At 40.6% G+C, this 20232-nt stretch overlaps 1 protein-coding gene across 30 annotated transcripts in view; it reads left to right on the top strand.

Annotated features, from left to right (window-relative positions):
* The window catches only part of rims2a (regulating synaptic membrane exocytosis 2a), a 711765-nt gene that overhangs the window by 564441 nt on the left and 127092 nt on the right, over positions 1–20232 (top strand). For all 30 annotated transcript variants that reach the window (XM_078397872.1, XM_078397861.1, XM_078397867.1 and 27 more), the window contains one exon: positions 8958–9130. In XM_078397872.1, coding sequence (XP_078253998.1) covers positions 8958–9130 — 173 coding nt within the window. The remainder of the gene's footprint in view (positions 1–8957; positions 9131–20232) is intronic.

A 20232-nucleotide genomic window follows, 5' to 3' on the forward strand; every position in this document is an offset into this window, starting at 1 on the left:
TTCAGCAAATGGCAAATGAAAATAATGCACAAATCAGGAAGAATGCAAATTATCTTAAAGTTGTACTTTTAATTTTTAAATGCTTTGCAAACACAGTGATGCACATGGGGCAGCAAGTTACATTTCACTACAATTTGTAACCTCAACCCCAGCATTTATCTCACTCTTCATCCTTGGGTCCAATTCCACCCTGGGAAGCTAGAATTAAATAAATAAATAAATGGATAAATAGCCGCATGACAAATTAAAGCAACATTTATGGACAGAGCAAATTGAAACCATGGGTAATGTATCAGACCATCGTCCTGAAATTCTGCCACATCCAGTTACGGAATAACTAAAATGAGGAAAAGACTTCATGACAATTCCCTTCAATGATGATAGAGTTGAGTGTTTAATTACAGATTACAAGGCTGAAGGATTTACGACAACATGGATGATTCATCTCGACTTTTCCTGAGCTCAGCAACTTTACAGTATGCAGTCTTCAGCTAATTCAATTCCATCCATGTCATATAAATACATGTCATACAGGTGAAACTTGACTGGTAGTAGAGAGAGGGTTAAGGAGCTCAAAGGTCTGCAGGGCTTTTTTGAGTAAATGCAGTTTATTTATGCCAGAGTAGCCAGATGCTAAGACTGCAACCCTTTGGAAAACTTGCTCAGTTTAATTAGCATTTGGTTATTCAAATGCACTCCATGAAGGTGATATCTATGAAAATGAGAGGAGAACCAATAAAGCATTGCGATCCTAAAATGTCAACATTAAACCCGAAGCTTCTGATTTGATGTCAAGTGGAAAAGAGGGTTCCTTTTTTCTTGGACTTCTTAAACCAGAAAATAGTTGAGACTTGAGTAGACACAAGAAACCGCAGGTGCTGGAATCTTAAGCAAAAAAACGCAAAGTGCTGGAGTAATTCCGCAGGTCAGGCAGCTTCTCTGGAGAACATGGTCACATTTCAGGTCAGAACCCTTCTTGAGACTGGTTGTAGGAGGGGGAGGAACCTGGATGAGAGGTGGGGGCAGGACATAAGGTGAAATAAGGTTATGCGTAATGTAATAATCTAATAGGGAGTACCTTTCACATAATACACTGCTTTATAATGATTTAGAAAAGGGTTTTTGAAAGGGGCAATAGACCCGTAAGGGCAGAGGTTGGGGTTCTTGTTAAATTGTTATATTCGATGTTATCAGGAGGGGATAGATACTCTATTTATTCCAAATGATTAATGGTAAGACAGGCATTGTTTAGGTTACTTTATGATTATTGTCATGTTTACCGCATAAAGCTTTTTTGTTGTGAGCTACACAGTCAGCGAAAAGACTACACGTGATTACACTCGAACCGTCCACAGTACACAGACAGATGCAGGATAAAGGGCATAATGTTTAGTGCAAGATAAAGTCCAGTAAGATCCAATTAAAGATAGTTGAATGGTCTCCAATGGGGGTAGATGGAAGATCAGAATCGCTCGCTAGTTGGAGAGAGGACGGTTCAGTTGCCTGATACCACCTGGGAAGATACTGTCCCTGAATCTGGAGGAATGTGTTTTCAGACTTCTATATCTCTTGTCTGATGGGAGAGAGGAGAAGAGGAAGTGAACTGGGTGAGGCTGGTCCTTGATTATGCTGGTCCTTGATTATGCTGGTGGCCTTGCCGAGGCAGTGTGAAGTGTAGATGGAGCCAATGGAAGGGAGATTAGTTTGCTTGAAGGACTGGGCTGCATCCATAACTCTCTGCAACTTCTTGCGGTTTTGGATGGAGCTGTTCCCGAACCATGCTGTGATGCATCCCGATAAAATGCTTTCTATGGCACATCTGTAGAAGTTGGTGACGACGTATTGAACTTCCTAAGCATAATGATATCAGTTGGAAACTGTGGAGCTAAGGAAATGTTTGGCCGAGGGCATTACAAACTATTTGTTCTAATAATTTCCATGTAGTAGCCTAGAGTCTATATGTCAGTAGTTAAGGTATTCATTTTAGTTCCATAGCTTTGTTGCAAGGAGGATTGGCAGCAGATTGACATGGTGCCATCATTCACTCCAGATATTGCTGAATATGTTAAATTCTTCAGAGCCATTAGCATTAAAGATAACATTGAATTCTGCTGCCACCCCCACCATCTTAGATGGGACATCTTTGTCAGCATCGATGAGTTGGGCCGAAGAGCCTGTTTCCATGCTGTATGGCTCTCTGTACGACTCTATCTACCTCAGATTCTCTGAAGGTCAGGACTGGCAGCTGAGCATTCTAGCTTCAGATATTTCTGATGTGGTAGAGAGGGATTAAAAAGAGATGGTGGAGTTGCATTCCCATTATGGAGAATGTCACAAATGCACAGAGGATATCATGAGGGTCTCATCCAGTGAGGCCACATGAGTAGAACTCAGGCATAAATAAGGTGCAGTCACCGTGATGGGGTAAAGTGTAGGCCTCCCAAAAACTAACAGGAGCTGGAGGAACAGAGATGCAGGCAGATCACACAGACTGAAGAGTAGCCAATGTTGTCCCATTGAGAAAGGCATCAGTGGCAAACCAGGAAATTATTGGCTGGTAAGCCTTACGTCAGTGGTCGGGAAATAATGGAAACAATTCTCAGGGACAGGATTTACTCTCTTTTGGAAAAGCATGGACTTATTAAAGAAAGACAGCATGCTTTGTACGGGGAAAGGACCTGCCTCACATATTTGATTGAATTTTTTGAGGAAGTGATGATTAACAAAGGTAGGGCAGTGGATGCCGCCTACAGAAAACTAAGTTACATGGAATTCATGGCGAGTTGTTAAGTTGGTACAAAATTGGCTTGGTCAGAAAGGGTAGAAGGGGAGGAATGCTACTCTAATTGAAGGTCTGTGATCACTGGTGTTCTGCAAGGATCAATGCGTGGTCCCCTGTTTGTTATCTAAATGGATGAAACTTTAAGTGGTATAATTGGTAAGTTTGGAGATGACATGGTGAAGATTGTCAAGGGATACAAAATGTTGAGTTGGAAATTTTGGCAGAGTAATGGTAGATGGAGTTAAATCTAGACAAATATGAAGTGTTACACTTTCAGAATGCAAATGCAAGATGAATGTATTCAGTAAATGGCAGGACCTTCCAGAGCATTGGGGTACAAAGGGATCTTGGAGCGTAAGTCCATAGCTCCCTGAAAGTTGCTGCATGTGGATAGGGTGGTAAGGAAAGTATATAACAAGCTTGCATTCATCAGTCAGGACAATGAGTATAAAAGTTAACATTATGTTACAGCTGTATGAAATATTATAATTGCCCCACATTTGGAGCATTGTGTGCTGTTCTGGCCACCACAGTATTGGAACAGTATGAAGGCTTTGGAACGCTACAGAAAAGGTTTACCATGATGTTGCCTGTATTGTAGTGTATTAGCTATAAGGAAATTTTCCTTGAGCGTCGGAGGCTGAGGAGACGAACTGATAGGATTATATAAAATTACGAGAGACATAGATGGGGTAGATAGCCAGAATTTGTTTTCTCAGGGTGGAAATGTCAAATAACAAAGGGCATATATTTAAGGTGAGAAGGAGAAAGTTTAAAGACAATGCGCAAGGCAAGTTTTAATTTTATACGGAATGGTAGGTGCCTGGAGCGTGCTGCCAGGGGAGGTGGTAGAATCAGATATGATGACATTTTGGAGAATTCAAACATATGCATGAACTGGCAGAGAATAGAGAAATATGGGCCATGTGCAGATGGGAATAATTAGATTGGCATCATGGTTGGCGCAGAAATTCTGGGCCATAGGGCCTGTTCCTGTGCAGTACCATTCTACATCCTGTATTCTATTTTTAAATGGTTGTTAGTGCATGTAATTGTGATGCACATAAATTATTCTCCAAGCAGGCACCCAAAGTCTTGCTAATAAGAGGCTGATTTGTGCAGACTTCCTACTTTTACATCGGATTCTCTGGAACCATGATGGCAAAGATATAAATCGTGAATCATGAAATATAAAGATCAACAGAACCTTTTGCGTATCTTTTCATGGACATTACATGAATTCTACTGTCCAGTTAAACTTGTGTTAACTCTTAAGGGATTGGACAGGCTAGATGCAGTAAAAAATGTTCCCAATGTTGCGGGGGGGGGGGAGTCCAGAACCAGAGGTCACAGTTTAAGAATAAGGAGTAGGCCATTTAGGACTGAGATGAGGAAAAACGTTTTCACGCAGAGAGTTGTGAATCTGTGGAATTCTAGATTTAAGACAATAGACAATAGACAATAGGTGCAGGAGTAGGCCATTCAGCCCTTCGAGCCAGCACCGCCATTCAATGCGATCATGGCTGATCACTCTCAATCAGTACCCCGTTCCTGCCTTCTCCCCATACCCCCTCACTCCGCTATCCTTAAGAGCTCTATCCAGCTCTCTCTTGAAAGCATCCAACGAACTGGCCTCCACTGCCTTCTGAGGCAGAGAATTCCACACCTTCACCACTCTCTGACTGAAAAAGTTCTTCCTCATCTCCGTTCTAAATGGCCTACCCCTTATTCTTAAACTGTGGCCCCTTGTTCTGGACTCCCCCAACATTGGGAACATGTTTCCTGCCTCTAATGTGTCCAATCTCCTAATTATCTTATATGTTTCAATAAGATCCCCCCTCATCCTTCTAAATTCCAGTGTATACAAGCCCAATCGCTCCAGCCTTTCAACATATGACAGTCCCGCCATTCCGGGAATTAACCTAGTGAACCTACGCTGCACGCCCTCCATAGCAAGAATATCCTTCCTCAAATTTGGAGACCAAAACTGCACACAGTACTCCAGGTGCGGTCTCACCAGGGCCCGGTACAACTGTAGAAGGACCTCTTTGCTCCTATACTCAACTCCTCTTGTTACGAAGGCCAACATTCCATTGGCTTTCTTCACTGCCTGCTGTACCTGCATGCTTCCTTTCATTGACTGATGCACTAGGACACCCAGATCTCGTTGAACTCCCCCTCCTCCTAACTTGACACCATTCAGATAATAATCTGCCTTTCTATTCTTACTTCCAAAGTGAATAACCTCACACTTATCTACATTAAACTGCATCTGCCATGTATCCGCCCACTCACACAACCTGTCCAAGTCACCCTGCAGCCTTATTGCATCTTCCTCACAATTCACACTACCCCCCAGCTTAGTATCATCTGCAAATTTGCTAATGGTACTTTTAATCCCTTCGTCTAAGTCATTAATGTATATCGTAAATAGCTGGGGTCCCAGCACCGTACCTTGCGGTACCCCACTGGTCACTGCCTGCCATTCCGAAAGGGCCCCATTTATCCCCACTCTTTGCTTTCTGTCTGTCAACCAATTTTCTATCCATGTCAGTACCCTACCCCCAATACCATGTGCCCTAATTTTGCCCACTAATCCCTATGTGGGACCTTGTCGAAGGCTTTCTGAAAGTCGAGGTACACCACATCCACTGAGTCTCCCCTGTCAATTTTCCTAGTTACATCCTCAAAAAATTCCAGTAGATTTGTCAAGCATGATTTCCCCTTCGTAAATCCATGCTGACTCGGAATGATCCCGTTACTGCTATCCAAATGCTCAGCAATTTCGTCTTTTATAATTGACTACAGCATCTTCCCCACCACTAAAGTCTCCATTAGTTTAGTTTAGTTTAGCTTAGAGATACAGCGTAGAAACAGGCCCTTTTGGCCCACAGGGTCCGCGCCGACCACTAACACTATGCTATACCCACTGGGGACAATTTTACACTTACACCAAGACAATTAACCGACAAACCTATACGTCTTTGGAGTGTGGGAGGAAACCGAAGATCTTGGCGAAAACCCACGCAGGTCACGGGGAGAAAGTACAAACTCCGTACAGACAGCACCCGCAGTCGGAATCGAACCCGAGTCTCCGATGCTGCATTCGCTATAAGGCAGCAACTCCACTGCTGCGCAGAAGGCAGTGGAGGCCAATTCACTGGATGTATTCAAGAGAGAGTTAGATATAGCTTTTAGGGCCAACGAATTCAAGGGATATTGGAGAAAACAGGAACAGGGTACTAATTCTGGATGATCAGCCATGATCATATTGAATGGCGGTGCTCACTTGAAGGGCCAAATGTCCTGCTCCTGCAGCTATTTTATATGTTTCTATGTTTCTAAATACTCTCCCTGTTGAGCACATTAAGATCCAACAGTTTCCTAAAACTGATTTTGAGTGATCACCCATGATCATATTGAATGGCGGTGCTGGCTTGAAGGGCCGAATGGCCTACTTCTGCACCTATTTTCTATGTTTCTATGTGTCCCACAAGGCATTATCAATGTCGTCATTAGTCCTTCTCCCTCTCAAGTCCATCAGTGTTCTTGGATGGGAAGCAAATACTTCAGAGTTTTTAATCCAGGAAACAATCACACTGGAACCGAGCTAAAAAAAAACTAAAAAATTGAGTTTCTGTCTTTTAACAGCTGACATCAGGTACAAACATTTTAACTTGCTCATTTTGACAATTGAGCAGATTTCCATCTCTGATTCTTCTTTGAATAAGGCCACTTATTGATGATTACATTGGATATTGACTGCAGTTTTAATCAGAACCAATATCAGCAAATTTACAGTGATTTGCTGGATCAAACCCAATGACTGCAGGACTGGAGGTGGAAGGTCCAGAAAGTTAATTTATTTTAAGGTCTTTTAAGATCAGGAAAGGTCTGAGAGATTTGCCGAATGCATATTGAAACCCTGCGACTGAGGCTTCATTTCAAACTCCTGGCCACTGTGCCATTTGCCCTCTTCCTTAATCTTGGCCTATTCTATTGGGCTTCCAAGCCAGGGAGCTCATCGCACAGACTTTTTACAAGTGGTTGTGGTCAAGTGTGCAGAAGTTAGTTTTTTAAAATATAAAATTCACAGGACTTTGATTTCAGTGGCAAGGTGGCAATTATAATTTGCTCCTCATTGCCCTTGAGAACGTGATGATGAGGTGCTTTCCTGAACCTCAGCAGCTTGTATGGCAGAAGTACTCTTACAACATGGTAAAATCACGCACTGTTTTGCAAAATAGTATTTCTTGCAAATTTTAAAAGCTTGGAAATTGGTATCACTTCAACAAACCCATCCAGCACATTGACACTTTACTGAGCAGTGAAGTAGTTACTAAATATGGCATTTAAGACTCTTGCTAAATGACAATCAGACTTTGAAAAGTTGCTATCACTGGATCAAGTTCAGCAATTTTACTAAATTAATTTAACTAAAATGTTGTAATTGGATTTTGAATAAATATGTGATTAATTGTTACTGTATTGAAATTTATTGTGTTATTATCTTCCTTAATGGTTTGTGCAAAGCGCTATTCTGAATAATGCTTTTTATAGAGGTCCTGGCTCTAAAACGTTTGGGAACCACTCATCTAAACAGAGGCAGAGTTACAATTATGTTCCTGGGTTTTACCATGTAAATGATGGAAGATTTTGTGAAGTGAGAGTAGGTGAGACAAACAATGCACACTATTTAGCTTCTGACCAAAGCTGATCCACTGAATTTTCTAATCCATAGTGAACTTCAAGATGTGGATGATCAGGGGTTCAGTCTGAAGAAGGGTCTCGACCCGAAACGTCACCCATTCCTTCTCTCCTGAGATGCTGCCTGGCCCGCTGAGTTACTCCAGCTTTTTGTGATACCTTCGAGGGGTTCAGTGATGGTGTTTCCACTAAATGTCAAGAATGAATGCATAGATTCTCCATGAATATTGTCACTGCCTGGCTGTTGTGTAATGCAAACATATATTGATACATTAGTTTGGTTCGAGTGTAACCAAATTTTACTGTATTGATCAAGCCTGCTTCATTATTTGAGGACGTGACGAAACATAGCTCAGGAAAAATTAGCAAACATACTGAATTCTGATCTTATCATAGAAGGAAAGGAGATTATGAACATTGACCCTGTCCTGATGAGTTCTTATCGTTCTTCTTGGAGCTGTGACTATTGGCCTTCAATTTATTGGTCTGAAGAAGGGTCTCGACCCGAAACATCACCTTTTCTCCAGAGATGCTGTCTTACATGCTGAGTTACTTCAGCTTTTTGTGTCTATATTCGGTTTAAACCAACATCTGCAGTTCCTTCCTACACTATTGGCCTGCAATGTTTTTTTTCATGCTGACTAGATTCCAGCAAGCAGAAAATTATTTCCTTGATTTTGACTTTAGTTTTACTTGAGCTAAATGCTGACAATGTTTCTGACTTCACATGGACAGGGAACTGTATTCCATATCTTCCAGGTTTTAATTAAACTTGGAGCTGTGGCCTAGCGCAACATAAACTGAGCATCAGTGAGCAAATTGCTGGTAATTTAAACCACTGGTGATAGTATATTCCATTACCTTGCTGATGATATTGAGAAGACTGATGGCTTTAATTTGTCCTGCATTAGGTGGACTGGGCTTGTGTATTCTATTGGGTAGATGACATTGTGTTGCTATACCAGAAACATTTGGCTAGTCTGGAGCACCTTTCTTCAGCATTATATCTGGGGTGTTGTTGGGCTCCATGGTCTTCAGCCATTTTCTGATATCTTGTGTAGTGCATCAAATTAAATTTTTTTGCTGTGATGTTGGTACTTTAGAAGCAATCAGTTACTTGATACTTATCATTATAGATGGAAGGAAACACTTACATTTGGTTGCAAGTTTCATGGATCGTGTTGTTCAGATTAGGGTCAGATGGATGCCCCTTCATCCAAGCCTTGGATTTCTCTCATCTATTAAAATAAGACTCAATATTATTATCAGCATGATATAAAAATCCAAATCCTTAGAGAAACATATGAATGCAAATGTGAACATCCACTCAAGGATTCAATTTATACTTGCAACCATAGTTCTTCTTTAAGTAGTCTTTTCATCAAATAATTAAATTTTGGAATAAGTTACGGTGTTATCTTTGACTAGATGAAATGATTAAAAAATTGGTATAATTTCTTTTTAATAGCATCGGATGGGACGGGACACTCATCGAGGGTCAGATAATATCTCCAACAAATCATCCGACAGTGATGTCAGTGACGTGTCTGCCGTATCAAGGACGAGTAGTGCTTCACGAATGAGCAGCACAAGTTACATGTCTGTGCAGTCTGAGCATCCTCGAACAACCAGGAAGATCAGGTGAGGCCCAGTGATGGTGTTATTTTGCACAGAACATTGTTCTATCAATCCATTTCAGATTTAAACAATGTAATTAATGAAGCGCTTTCACCCCCTCAAAAGAATTTTGTATTTGGAATGTTGTTTCAGCTTACAAACAGTGTCACTTCAAACTTTCAAAGACTTCAGCATTATAATATTATTGATGAGCTTTGTGGTAAACAATGTTGCCTTCTTCCAGCATCTTCCCTGTTATGGCCTTTGTTATGATGAGCTGAAACTCTATAGAATATACCGGCTTTTCTGAGCAACTTACCCATTTAAACAGGGGTAAATCTGGAATTTCCACAGAGGCACAATCTGATGCAGAATTTGATACATTACAAATTTAGAACACCAAATCTGCCAGTTTACTCCACTCTGGATGCCAAGTGCCTCTGAATCCCAACATTTCCCCATGATCTCATCACTTAAAAAGTGTACTGATATTAATATTCCATTTTCAATAGTTAACCAGATTGCAAATCAAACTACTGTTTCAAAGATCTTTTAATAGGAAATGTAAACTAAATAGTGAAACAAATAATGAAATGTTTTCCAGTCACTCTTGCCTGTGATGAAGACTTAATGCACTCCAGATTTTCTTAATTCGGAAGTATATTGCTAATTTATTTTCCACCAGCCTAAACAAAGATCTCTATTCTTTCCCCATGCTCTGAACCCACTATCACCAGCAAAACCACAATCTCCATTCCTAAGACATTGATTTATGCACATTGCTGTCATGATATTATTCAGAAGTCTAACAGGGCAAAGGCATTTTAATATTTGTTTAGATTCATGTGATTCCCCTCACTAATGAACCGGAATTATAGATGTGGAATTAGAGAGAAAGAGTGATGGTGGGAAGAGCTTTGTATTTTCTTCTGAAGGAACAGATTGTGTTTTTTCTGGGTTGGAACAAATAGATCAACAGAATATAAAGGCATTCAGTTCAGTAACGAATTAGTACTTAAGAACAGAAATAGTGCCTTGCTAAACCTGTTATTACCCATCCTATAATAATAATAATAATAAGCATTTATTTTATATAGCGCCTTATCGGGTGCTCAAAGCGCTTTACAAAAACAATCAACATAAAAACAAACAGACAAACTATCCTAACGGAAAAGCGGCGAATAAACAACGCCAGCGTCCTCTCACGTCAGGGTCCGGCAGTAGACAACAAAAAGCACAGGACACACAGATACAATTTTTACACAAACAGCCATCACAGTGATTGCTCTAGGCACACCCTCACTGTGATGGAAGGCAAAGTCTTATCTCCTCCTCATTCTTCTCCCGTGGTGCCACGAGGTGATCGAGGCTCCCAACTTTTTGAAGCCCCCACCGGGCGATGGAAAGTCCCAGGGCCGAGCCGAGCAGGTCGATGAAAGTCCTGAGCCCCCACTGGGCGATGGAAAGTCCCAGGGCCGAGCCGAGCCGAGCAGGCCGATGAAAGACCTGAGCCCCCACCGGGCGATGGAAAGTGCTGCGGCCGAGCCACACAGGGTGATGAAGGGCCTGCGAGCGGGTCGATCATACCTCGCGCTTCGGGGCGGTCGAAGCTGCTACGGCTGGAGCTCCCAAAAACCGGTCGCCAGCCAGGGACCTGCGAACTCCCGATGTTGCGGTCTGCAGGGCCCACGGCCGAAGCCTCCGAGATGGTAAGTCCAGGCCCTGCGACCGGAGTCTTCAAGGTCGATCCCAGCTGGAGGCCGCCGACTCCACGATGTTAGGCCGTAGCGCGAACGGAGATACGACACGGTAAAGGTCGCATCTCCGTTGAGGAAGAGATTAGAAAAAAGGTTTCCCCCAACCCCCCCACCACCCCCCCCCCACATACACAGAGTTAAAAATAGAACAAAACGTACATTAAACGATGACAATAGACAAAAAACAAAAAAAAGACAGAGAGACTGCCGGTGAGCCGCAGCTGCAGAACACAGCCACGCCCACATCCTCTATTGTTGTTCATGACCACAATACATATCAATAGAAGTGTTGGAAAGTAATACGAAACATCTCTTCCATTCTTCACATTCCGCAATGCCAGTGAAGAATTTGCAATTCAAGAGCTATTTCTTAACTGAAGTACTTGCTGTGATCAATCTTTTCAAGCTTCCCTGAACAGCCCCAAATTAACTGCTGCCATTAGCTTTATTAGTTTGTTTATTTTTAGTTTGTTAAATCTTGCTTCCTTAAAATGTGTTTCAACCACATATTACAAAATAAGAATTGTAAAGGCAAGAAGACACTAATTGGTGTTATCTACAGGCCCCCAAATAGTAGCCCGGATGTAGGGTGTAAGATGCAGCAGGAGTTAAAACTGGCATGTAAGAAAGGCAATGCCACTGTGGTGATGGGCGATTTCAATATGCAGGTAGACTGGGAAAATCGGATTGGTTCTGGACCACAAGAAAGAGAATTTGTAGAGTGCCTCCGAGATGGATTCTTAGAGCAGCTTGTAATGGAGCCTACCAGAGAAAAGGCAATTCTGGATTTAGTGTTGTCCAAAGAACCAGATTTGATAAGAGAACTTGAGGTAAAGGAACTGCTTGAAGGTAGTGATCATAAAATGATTAGTTTTAATCTGCAATTTGAGAAGGAGAAGGTTAAATCGGAAGTGTCAGTGTTGCAGTTGAACAAAGGGGACTATGAAGGCAAGAGAGAGGAGCTGGCCAAGGTAGACTGGAAAGGGATCCCAGCAGGATTGACGGTGGAACAGCAATGGCAGGAATTTCTGGGCATAATCCGGAAGACGCAGGATCATTTCATTCCAAAAAGGAAGAAAGATTCTAAGGGGAGTAGGAGGCAACCATGGCTGACAAGGGAAGTTAGGGATGGAATAAAACTAAAAGAAAAGATGTATAACACAGCAAAGAGTAGTGGGAAGCCAGAGGATTGGGAAACTTTCATAGGACAACAGAAGGTAACAAAACGGGCAATACGGGCTGAAAAGATGAAGTACGAGGGGAAGCTGGCCAAGAATATAAAGAAGGACAGTAAAAGCTTCTTTAGATATGTTAAGAGAAAAAGAGTAGCAAAGTCAAATGTGGGTCCCTTGAAGGCAGACACAGGTGAAATTATGATGGGTAACAAAGAAATGGCAGAAGAGTTGAGCAGGTACTTCGGATCTGTCTTCACTAAGAAAGACACAATCAATCTCCCAGATGTACTGGAGGACAGAGAATCTAGGGGGGTAGAAGAACTGAAAGAAATTTTCATTAGGCGAGAAATAGTATTGGGTAGACTGATGGGACTGAAGGATGATAAATACCCTGGGCCTGATGGTCTGCATCCCAGGGTCCTCAAGGAGGTGGCTCTAGAAATAGTGGACGCATTGATCATCATTTTCTAATAGATTCAGGATCAGTTCCTGTGGATTGGAGGATAGCTAATGTTATCCCACTTTTCAAGAAAGGAGTGAGAGAAAACGGGGAATTACAGACCAGTTAGCCTGACTTCGGTGGTGGGAAAAATGATAGAGTCAATTATTAAAGAGGTAATAACGATGCATTTGTATAGCAATAAAAGGATAAGTCCAAGTCAGCATGGATTTATGAAAGGGAAATCATGCTTGACTAATATTCTGGAATTTTTTGAGGACTTGACAAGTAAAATGGATGAAGTGGAGCCAGTGGATGTAGTGTATCTAGACTTTCAGAAAGCCTTTGATAAGGTCCCGCACGGGAGATTGGTGACTAAAATTAGGGCACATGGTATTGGGGGTAGGGTGTTGACAAAGATAGAAAATTGGTTGGCAGTCAGGAAGCAAAGAGTAGGAGTAAACGGGTCCTTTTCAGAATGGCAGCCAGTGGCTAGTGGAGTGCCGCAAGGCTTGGTGTTGGGGCCGCAACTGTTTACCATATATATTAATGATTTGGAAGAGGGAATTAGAACCAACACTAGCAAGTTTGCGGGTGAGACAAAGCTTGGTGGCAGTGTAAACAGTGGAGGATGTTAGGATGTTGCAGGGTGACCTGGACAGGTTGAGTGAGTGTGCAGATGCATGGCAAATGCAGTATAATATAGATAAATGTGAGGTTATCCACTTTGGCGGCAGAAACAAGGAGGCAGATTATCATCTCAATGGAGTTAGGTTAGATAAGGGGGAGGTGCAGCGAGACCTGGGTGTCCTTGTACACCTTTCACTGAAAGTTGGCGTGCAGGTACAGCAGGCAGTGAAGAAAGCTAATGGAATGTTGGCCTTCATAACGAGAGGATTTCAGTATAGGAGTAAAAAGGTTCTTCTGCAGTTGAATAGGGCCCTGGTAAGACCACATCTGGAGTATTGTATACAGTTTTTGTCTCCTAATTTGAGGAAGGACATCCTTGTTATTGAGGCAGTGCAGCGTAGGTTCACGATATTGATCCCTGGGATGGCGGGACTGACATATGAGGAAAGATTGAAAAGACTAGACTTGTATTCACTGGAGTTTAGAAGGATGAGAGGGGATCTTATAGAAACATATAAAATTATAAAAGGACTGGACAAGCTAGATGCAGGAAAAATGTTCCCAAAGTTGGGCGAGTCCAGAACCAGGGGCCACAGTCTTAGAATAAAGGGGAGGCAATTTAAAACTGAGGTGAGAAAAAACTTTTTCACCCAGAGAGTTGTGAATTTGTGGAATTCTCTGCCACAGAGGGCAGTGGAAGCCAAATCACTGGATGGATTTAAGAGAGAGTTAGATAGAGCTCTAGGAGCTAGTGGAATCAATGGATATGGGGAGAAGGCAGGCACGGTCTATTGATTGGGGACGATCAGCCATGATCACAATGAATGGTGGTGCTGGCTCGAAGGGCAGAATGGCCTCCTCCTGCACCTATTTTCTATGTTTCGATGTTTCTAAGACATGGATTCAAGATATTTAAAGGTCAGAGCAGAATTAGAAATTAAGGGTTATTCATTCTCATTACGAAGTGTTGCTTTCATAAAAATACAGATCGGTTTCCTTTTATAATAAGATTGTGATCTGCTCCATCAGACTACAGCCTGTTGTATATACTGATGGATTTGAAAGTTTGTTGTTAGCATCTAAATAATTAAATCGTTAATGAAAAACCAAGACTTTGAAGATCTCGGGCCTAGTTCCGGTCTAGGGACATAGTCACTGCCAGTCAATAGCTGGTATATATTTTGTATTGTGTGTATATTTATTGTTGTTGAAATACAAAGTTATTCAAAATATTGTAAAGGTATTTACAAGTAATATTTTTTGTTTGTTTTCTAGTTAAATTTAGTCTAGAAATATATAGAACTTGTTGACTTCATTTCAGAATTCTTCTAAACTTCTTGTGATTTTATGCTTGACATTGTTACTTTATTGCATAGTTTGATCATTTGTTTCATTTCAGTTTTTTTCTTCATTTGGATATCTTTCATTCCTTTAAATGTAATTAATTTCACCTTTTTCTCCTTTCTGTTTTGCATGCCTCCATTGTTTTGTGTTTTGATCTTTAGGCGATCAAAAGCATTAGAGGAGAAGAAAGAGGGAGGGGAAGAAGGAGAGGAGGAAGAGGCAGAATTGGAGGCTGAGATAGAGGAGGAAGAGGGTATAAAGAAAGAAGGGGAGGGGGAAGATCTGCCCCTCAATGAGAAAAAAGAGGATAATGAGGAATTGGGGCTAGAAAAACCAAATGAAAAGCAAGAGGAATGTGGGCAAGAGGAATGTGGGCAAGAGGAATGTGGGCAAGAGAAATGTGGGCAAGAGGAATGTGGGCAAGAGAAATGTGAACAAAAGGAAAGTGAGCAAGAGAAATGTGAGGAGGAGAAATATGCAGAAGATGAGGAGGAGGAAGAGGAGGGGGAGGAGGGGGGGGAAGAGACTGAGAAGATACCAAGGCAAAAGGAGGATTTGCAAAGACGATACTCTGAAAATGATGTCAGGTAAACATAACTGACCCCAATGTAGTTGGTTTACATAGTCTTAGAGTTCACTATAGCAGATCCCCATCCAAACCCTGTATCCTCAACGCCCTCATCTGTGTGAACCCAAGCAATTATTTTCTATTTGTGTGACAATTTGTTATTTAATGTAGTAACAGACAATCTCTCCTGTTTGTGTCCCTTTTAACTAATATTGTACACTTTGCTGATGGTCACATGCAGCAGTTTATTTTGATTGGACAGACAAATATATATTTTTCTTATGATGTTCAAGGCCATTCAGGAACATTTCGAATACTTTTACTAAAGTTTGTAGACAATTCAGAAACTACTTTTAGAAAACCATTCCTATGTATGTAACATTTAGAAATGTGTCCTCTTATTTCACCCCCATCCTTTCCCACTACCTAATATCAGAATTATAGACTAATAGAAATAACATAAAATGGCAGGAATGGCCACAGAGTACAAATAACTGGACGATTGACCTTGGAAAGTAACTAATCAAGGTGACAACAAAGTATTATTATCATCATCATCATCAAAGGTCCAAATTGCTAGTGGGAATTTCCTTCCTGCTGCCTTGATCACTGTAAGCTGATTTAATATTGATAATGAAAGTGTCTTTTTAATCAAACAATGTGTTACACCAAGAGAAAAAATTGGTGCCCCTGCTTCCTGTGTCACTAAATTCTGACACTTGTTCAATCACAGTTGGCTGAATCCCAGTCCTGTCTGCATTATTAATAAAAATAACTCGAACTACATGTTTTCCCACAAGGGCAGAAGTGAAATTTGAAGGCAAGTCACTGCCTGTACTTCTGTCATGCATTCCCCCAGAGGCAGTTTTGGTGGACCTGCCAGAGATGACTAGGTAGATGACTATTCTTTGGCAGTTATTAACAAGTGAAACTAAACAAATAGATACTTTGTCTATCTTTTGCCAACATTTTTTGTGAGCATATCAGCTTCCCTTTGCTGCTTTTAAAATGCCATAATACATTATGTTGCATGTTGGTGTTAGGTGAGTGCACTGTCTGAAAGGTTGAAGGAAGCATTATTGACAAGTTCTTTACGGGGGAGCACAGGCACAATAGGTAACTCGAAAACTCTGAGCTAGAGTCAAGAGAGAGACAAGAGTGTTTTATTGTCATATGTCCCAGATAGAACAATGAAATTCTTACTTGCTGCAGCACAACAGAATATGTAGACATGGTACATATTTAATAGCTTGATGGCTGTAGGGAAGAAGCTGTTCCTGAACCTGGACGTTACAGTTTTCAGGTTCCTGTACCTTCTTCCCGATGGCAGGAATGAAATGAGTGTATGGCCAGGGTGGTGTGGATCTCTGATGATGCGGGCTTCCTTTTTGAGGCAACGACTCCGGTAAATCCCTTCGATGGTGGGGAGGTCAGAGCCGGTGATGAACTAGGCAGTGTTCACAACTTTTTGCAGTTAGAGATTGTTTTGCCAACTGGACACATCTATTAAATCAGCAGTGTATATCAGATGAAAGAAACCAAAGGCATATATCTCTGTAAGACACAAAACCCAACAGGTCTAACTATGTCAAATAAAATAAATTAAAGACAGTAATTAATCAGAAGGAAAAGGCTCTCAATATTGACAAAAATGGCAGTAAACTGAGGAAGCTGAAATGGAGTAACCGTGAGAACACGTGAGAGCTCTATGGCTGCAAGAACAGCGAGTAACTCACTTCCTAAAGAAATAACTTTGACCAATCTATTAAGAGTTTTTATACAATATAACTAGCAGATATGAATGGGGGTGCAGGGGTAGGGGAGGCAATAAGTATGTTTTTGGATGTTCAGAGGGTCTTTGAAAGTTGCTATGAAAAAATGTTAAACAAAAGTGATGCCCATAGGACACTGGCCTACTAGAAGATTTCCAGAGATATCAAAGATAGACACAAAATGCTGGAGTAACTTAGCGGGACAGGCAGCATCTCTGGATAGGAAGAATGGGTGACATTTCGGGTCGAGACTTCTTCAGACTGATATCAAATTAGACCTTCTTCAATAAAGGTAAACATGGCTGATTGACTTTGATTTCAGTGTATCCACTGTTTTGCAGTCCTCTTGTGATATGCTGAAACAATGGGGCACAGAAACAAGCTTGCTGTATAGGTAGTAAAATAAAAAATATATATAGATTTATAAAATGCTGGAAACAGTCAATTGGTCAGGATATGACCTTTCTTTCTCTTTCCTGGATGCTGCCTGACCTACTGTGCTTTGCCAGCACTTACTATTTTTATTTTAAATTTACAGCATTTACATTTTGTTCTTGATCTTCTATGACACCAGTTGAAGTAGTTTACCTCTATGTGGCAGGTAGGAAATGAAAGGGGCATAGCTGTCCCTGATGGCAGCTCAGCACCCAGAGTAATCAATGGTGTGGTCAAACCTCTTGCCTACCCCAAGTAATGAGTTATTGCACCATTGAAAGCATAAGGAATATTGGAAATAATTCTAGATATTTATCTACTGGAGATCTCCAGAACAAAGACTAAGCCCAAGAGGATAGTTTAGTTTAGGTTAGTATAGTGATATAGCATGGAAACAGGCCCCTTGGTCCGCCAAGTCCACGCCGTCCAGCGATTACCTGTTCTATCCTGCACACGAGGGACAAATTAGAGAAGCCAATTGACCTACAAACCTACACATCTTTGGAATGTGGGAGGAAACTGGAGCATCTGGAGGAAACCCATGTGGTCACAGAGAGAACTTACAAACTCTGTATAGACAGCATTTGTAGTAAGGATCAAACTCGGGTAGAGCATCCCATTACATTTTATCATTGAGGGTGTTGCATTTACAAAATGAAAAGTGGTCACCTTTTAGATCAGAAATCACCATGTCATCATATTGGGCAATAGAATTTCCACCCCCCAAAAAACTTAAAGTAACGTTAGCACTGTATCTCCAGCAGACATATTTATTTGGTGCCATTGAATAACTTTGGTGTCACTGAATGGATATTGTAGGTGCAATAGCTTTGAAAATCGATTCTAAACAAAATATAATTGATTTATTTTCTTCTTTGAGGAGTTGGATACTTGCCTGATTTTCACTGTGAGCAACAAATCGGTCAAGGGGTCAGGAGAAAGAATGCCTGAAAATGTGGTTCAAAAATTTGTGCTAAACATTAAGAACCAATCACAACACTTCATTGAAAATGATCTGTTAAAATATCTTTTGCAGCCAATAATGTAAATGTCAAAGGAAATTAATTTTGGTGTTAAGTATGTATTGTGCAAAGTACGCCAATGACAACTGAGAAATTCCTAGTTTCCTTGCAACAACTGTTTATAGATTTTTCACTCAAATGAAAAACCATTTTGCCCCCAATGAATTAATCAACTCTGGGTGTAAATTGCTCATTTGGAATTTATGCCATATTGCTTTAGACTTATGTAACTATATATATTTTTAAAAAGCCATATAAATAAAAATAATCTTTCATCACCAGGGAATAATTGCACAGATTGGAATCTTCTGACATAGAAGAGACATGATTGAATTAATTAAAATTATGAATGGGAGTGGATGTGTGAAATGTAACCAGTTCTAGTTCATCCACTTCCTTTTGGATATTAAGCAGAGACTGTTCACAATGATTAGAAAGTGAATCAGCAGGTTAATGATACATACATCTAAGATACTCCCTAAAATAAACTAGATTAGCCTGTGAGTGCATAGGGAATGCAAAGTTATTTTGAAAGATTGAGATGAGAGAAAATAAATCAAATGAGACTTGCATCACATATAAACACCAGTATAGACTTGTTGGGCAGAACGGGATTTCCCTGTGCAGTATATTCCATATTGTTTTAGGTACGTATGACTTCATTTTTAATCACTTTGTAATCCTTCGAGTAATATTCAAAATGAATATAAAGACAAATGATATTCCCATTTGCCCACCCGCAGCCTAATACTTAGGCTTATTTCCATATTAAAGTTACTGAAGATAGCAATAACAAGCTCTAGATAGGAACACTGAGGGGTTAACTTGAATACTGTTCACGATTTACTGTTTTTTTTAATCTAGTGTAAGACATGTACAAGTTTGTTCTTTTATCTTATTATCATGACTTCAGTGTCCAGTAAGCACTAACTGCATTTTAGTAATTTTAGTATCACAGGCTCAGTTCTGTGAGTGCTAATGTGAGCTCAGGCACACAGGTCCTATGTGTGGACGCAAGCACACCAACCATTGTCCATACCTCACTGCTCGCTGGTCATCCCATCTTCATCACAGTGAGTGATTTGATCAATGAGATGGCCAATGTACATAACTTGAACTTTCACCGAACAATCTCTTTTCATCAGAACACCTGATACCATTGTAACCACTTCTGCCAGCAAGCAGATGTGTCTGAAAACATATTGAGTTTGAAACCGTAAACTCAAACTATGATAATTTCTGTAAGACTTGGCGAACGTTAATTATCTTACAAAGAATGTTGACTTCCTTTGCTTCACTAAACTAAACTCCTGATCAATCACCAATAGATCTGTATGTGTGTGATTAAGTGCTTGAAATCCCCCATAAATAGGACATGTTGAGAGTGTAGTGGTGGGTCGAGAAGGATAGGACAAGTTGGGCTGTTCCATCTACTAATGGCCAAGTTTTTCCTTGTTTACTTGCAAGGTGTGAGCTTGATTGTTGAGGCAAGTTTGTCAGGCCTGTCGTAAGATAAGCTTTGCCTGAGAATTTATGTCATCAGCTGTTGTTCAATGTTACAGACATGCTTCATATTGCAATGAACAGAAAGCTAATGAAAACAAAAAATGTTCACAGTGAATTATTTTTTATGGCAGAGAAATATGAATATTATTTATTATCTGCAAATCAAAAGTCTAATTTTTTACAACCTCTAAAGTTCTTGTTATTTAACGGACAATGACAATTTACAACAAATGTGAATCAGAGATCTTATCATTAATGCATCTTACTAAGGGAAAGCTGAGGAAATATGAGATTGCTATCAAGGAGTTCCACGTTAAAAGAACCTCCGGCAGATATTGTGAATTTGTTTCTACTTAATCAGGTTGCACTGCAAAAGCAAACTCTAAAGGACCTGCAGATGATGGAAATCTGAGCCAAACTAGAAAATTGTATTAAATAATGAGAGAACAGGGAACCTTTCTTGTGACTGGTTTAACTT

This window comes from Rhinoraja longicauda, chromosome 4 (genome assembly GCF_053455715.1).
Source record: "Rhinoraja longicauda isolate Sanriku21f chromosome 4, sRhiLon1.1, whole genome shotgun sequence".
Classification (NCBI taxonomy): Eukaryota; Metazoa; Chordata; class Chondrichthyes; order Rajiformes; family Arhynchobatidae; genus Rhinoraja; species Rhinoraja longicauda.